Consider the following 4,096-nt stretch of genomic DNA (forward strand, 5'->3'; position numbering starts at 1 on the left):
AAACAATGGGTATGGATATGTGACGAGGGCCGTCAGATCAACTTGGTTTGAACGACTGAAATGGATTGTTCTTGAAACGGCGTAGTTTTGGTGTCAAACTACGTCGTTTAGTGGCCTGGGCGATGGGTCTCTTGGACCGGCTGCCTTTGGGCTGGTTTTTGGTGCTTTTGGGCCTCGAATTTTCTAAATAAACTGGCCCAATCCGATTTAGACCAATTTGCACTCTTTTCTTTTTATTTTCTAATTTAAACACAATACCTAATTAAAGTAAAACTAAACACATATTAATTAACACTTAACACAATTATCACACACATATTAAAATATTTAAATAGGTAAAATCACACCACGGCAACAAAACACAAGACGAAAACATACATTTTGCGATTTTTCTTTAAAAACTAAACCATGATTTAATTAATTCCTAAATGTACAATTAAATCCCAAATAAGCATGTAATATATTTATTTTACATTTTGTGATTAACTACAAAAAGGTAAATATTTACGGACAAAAATGATTACCAAAAATGTCACGCAAATTCTCACAATTGTACCCGAAGGTAACTTGTTTTATTTTTTGATTTCTTTTGGAGTGATTTCCGTGAAGCAAAAATCACATGCTCACAATGACAGTTGAGTGACCGTGCTAGAACCACGGAACTCGGGAATGCCTAACACCTTCTCCTGGGTTAACATAATTCCTTATCTGGATTTCTGGTTCGCAGACTGTAATACAGAGTCATTCTTTTCCTCGATACGAGATTAAATTGGTGACTTGGGACACCCCAAATCTCCCAAGTGGCGACTCTGAATAAATAAATAAATCTCATTTCGATTGTCCTTTAATTGGAAAAAACTCTTTCACCCCTCGCGGGGGCGGAAAAGGAGGTGTGACAACTTGTATAGTTGTATGCAATACGAAATAAAATGTCCATTACTTATATAGTGCTGAAATTTTTACAAATGAACTAAATAACTTCAGCTCTAGAGCTGAAGTTCGACAGTTACAAAACAAAAATTTCAGCTCTAAAGCTGAAGTTCGCCAGTTACAAAAACAAAAACTTCAGCTCTAGAGCTGAAGTTCGCCAGTTACAAAACAAAACTTCAGCTCTAGAGCTGAAGTTCGCTAGTTACAAAATAAAAACTTCAGCAATGCAAATAGAGAACAAAACTTCAGCTACTATGCTTAAGTTCAACAATTACAAACAAAAACTTCAGCACACTTGGTTCAGCACACTTGCTACTTCAGGCTCGTCTACTAGAAGCTGAAGTATTGCGTGATTGCCTTTGCTACTTCAGCTCCATATGCTGAAGTTATGCGAAAAAACGGATCCGTTTGCAATTTTTTTTGCAAAACGGACACAAGTTAAAACGTGACACAAAAAGCGGGTATAGATGCAAATCCCCCAATAAACTAGCCGAGATGTAATAAAAAGGCCCATAATAAATTGGCCCAAACCGATGTGGCCCAAAAGCAAAATGTGCTCCTCAAAACATTAAAGAATACAAAATGGCGTGGAGAATAGTTAGAAAGTTTAGATTAAGAAGAAAATGGCGTGGAGAGCAAATCTATCTCGTAATCTGAAGGAGCTTCGCATCCTCTTTTCTCCTTCCTCTGCTCAAAGTGCTGCCACGAGGTTTCTTCCCTTTTCTTTTTTTATTCCTCTATTTCACTCCATTTTTTTCTTCGTTTTGTTTTGCTGATTCTCAAACGTAAGTTATTTTAATATTCCACAGGTCGTTTATTGAGAAAAACTATAGAGATCTCAAAACCCATAACCCCAAATTGCCCATCTTGATTCGTGAGGCCAATTCCATTGAGCCTCAGCTTTGGGCCAGATATGGTAATTCTCCTCACCCTATTTTTCTACTAATATTTGCTTTGTATTATTTTGTTTTTCTAATTCTTATTTATGCTTTAAATGGGATAATTGAAGTGGGTCTTTGAGTTCTTGGGAAAAAAATTGAGTCTTTGACTTATTTGAATATGATTTGTATTATGCATTTCTCCTTGTTACATTGTTTTTTACTTTCAGTTGATCTAAGTAAGAGGAAAATTCTCTTAGTTTATGCATTTGTAAATATCAGTAAATTCCTGCTTGAGTTAAATTCATAAGTAGATGCAGATAAGTACTTGGTTAACATATGATCAGGTTAGGATATTGATGTTGAATTCAACACATGAAAAGTTTAACTTAGAAAGTTACTGACTTTAGGACATGTCGGGCATCATAAGGTACTCAAACTGATACAACAACAACTATGTTTCCATCTCGAACACGGGTCGGCTATATCAATCCTCACAGGCCATGTATTTCTATTTAAAATCATCTTCAGCCAATATTGTACAAAATAAAAATAAAACGTAGTATTAGTACTTTATTGTTCTCTACTGGCATATAAATCAATGATTGGGTTAAAAACTGCTAGAAAGCATAGGACTTAGAGTAAATGTACTAACATGGCTAAAACATATTTCCAACTAATTGATATCGCATATAAACATCTTTTTCTTTCATTGCGCCCTATCTATAGCTCTATGCTTGGTAAAATACAAAAAAATATATGTTATTGCAAAGAGTATTTGGAAAATTTTGGAGTTTGATGGGTTTAGATAAAGTTTGAGTATAGTGGAAAAAATTCTGCTAATGGTTTGGTTTTTCAGGTATGAGCCACTGATCCTGATCCTTTCCATAGTACTTTAAATTGTTTGTTGGATGCTTATAAAGACAACGTTGACGAAGTTTAGATTTTGATTTTTCAGGGATAAACTTTATTTCATCTTCGAATTACTAGGTTGTCCTAACTGATGTTTGTCCCTTGCGTATATTCTCATGTTGTCCTCATATTCTTGGACTTTATGGTATGTAACAGACCTCGGAGTTGAAAGAGGCATCCGACTGGAGGGCTTGACAGAGGAGCAGATCTCAAAGGCACTTGAGGACCTCGTGAAAGTAGGGGCATCCCCTAAAGCTTGATGACTTTAAAACTGTAAAATAGTCTGAGTATCCTCAGCATGGTGCTTTTGAAATAATTTTAGTTGACTCGTTATTGTGAGTTAACTATAATATGCACTAAACATTTACCAACCTTGTCATCGTTGCAGTCCAAACTCCAAGAATCATAAGATGCATAAACATGCAGCTTCAGATATTTGGATTTTGTATACTTTGGTTTTGCTATTTGGAAAGCAAATATCTGAATTCTCTGCTATTAACATTAGAAGTTTAATGTCATTTCCTCTGCTGTTGTGTCACTGTTTCTGTCCATGATTGTTAACAACTGCACCAGAAATTGATGCTGTTGCATATAAACATAGCATATCAGCAAATGGTCACAGGTTCGAGCCGTGGAAACATCCTCTTGCAGAAATGCAGGGTAAGACTGCGTACAATAGACCCTTGTGGTCCGGCCCTTTCACGGACCCCGCGCATAGCGGAAGCTTACTGCACCGGGCTGCCCTTTTATATGAGCAAATGGATAGGTGCTAGCAATATTTACACACTTGCTTCCTTGGCCAAGGCAATTTCTAATATACTGTGTGTAACCGTTATCTTTAGGTACGGTGCAAACAAATGTTCTTGGCAAATGAATTGATCTTTGTTCTTGTCATTTCCAGAAGCTAAAATATCAGTCTGAGTTTAAGAATGTTGACATGGAAGAAATGTTTGTTCCCTTATTTAAAAGAGAGGATTGTGTGAACTATTGATTCTCAGGGACGGATTGAACAGCAGCTGTTAGGGAAGGATCATATGAGCTCTGTGTTTAATCATCCCCTGTTCCTCTGTGTTTTAGAGTTTTATTGAAGCTGGGGGATAATAGGATATAGGAATGCAGGCAAGTGAGCTATGTCCAGTTTGTATGTCATATTCCTGAGATATAGAGCTATGTCTAGTTTGTGATTTTTTGCCGAGGGTCTACCGGAAATAGCTTCTCTACCTTCCTTGGGTAGGGGTAAGGTTTGCGTATACATTACCTCCTCAGACCCCACTTGTAGTAATTTATTGGGTTTGTTGTTGTTGTTGATAATTTTGGAGCTCCTGCTGGTTCGGCTTCTTCTGTAATGATCGTTTTCTTCTTTATGATGGTGTTCT

General features: G+C 36.7%; 1 protein-coding gene across 1 annotated transcript; it reads left to right on the forward strand.

Annotated features, from left to right (window-relative positions):
- Positions 1-1,498: 1,498 nt before the first annotated feature.
- Positions 1,499-3,257, forward strand: LOC107812560 (NADH dehydrogenase [ubiquinone] 1 alpha subcomplex subunit 2). Its single transcript, XM_016637706.2, has 3 exons — positions 1,499-1,639; positions 1,740-1,846; positions 2,877-3,257. The coding sequence occupies exons 1-3, from the start codon at positions 1,554-1,556 to the stop codon at positions 2,978-2,980; spliced, it is 297 nt and encodes a 98-aa protein (XP_016493192.1). The 5' UTR covers positions 1,499-1,553; the 3' UTR covers positions 2,981-3,257.
- The last annotated feature ends 839 nt before the right edge of the window (positions 3,258-4,096 follow it).

This window comes from Nicotiana tabacum, chromosome 18, assembly GCF_000715075.1.
Source record: "Nicotiana tabacum cultivar K326 chromosome 18, ASM71507v2, whole genome shotgun sequence".
Classification (NCBI taxonomy): Eukaryota; Viridiplantae; Streptophyta; class Magnoliopsida; order Solanales; family Solanaceae; genus Nicotiana; species Nicotiana tabacum.

What these genes read in the sequence shown, in the direction of transcription:
- LOC107812560 (XM_016637706.2), top strand. Translation starts at nt 1,554, where the DNA reads ATGGCGTGGAGAGCAAATCTATCTCGTAATCTGAAGGAGCTTCGCATC. An exon ending in GCTCAAAGTGCTGCCACGAG is followed by an intron (nt 1,640 to 1,739) that starts GTTTCTTCCCTT and finishes AATATTCCACAG; the next exon opens with GTCGTTTATTGAGAAAAACT. An exon ending in TCAGCTTTGGGCCAGATATG is followed by an intron (nt 1,847 to 2,876) that starts GTAATTCTCCTC and finishes GGTATGTAACAG; the next exon opens with ACCTCGGAGTTGAAAGAGGC.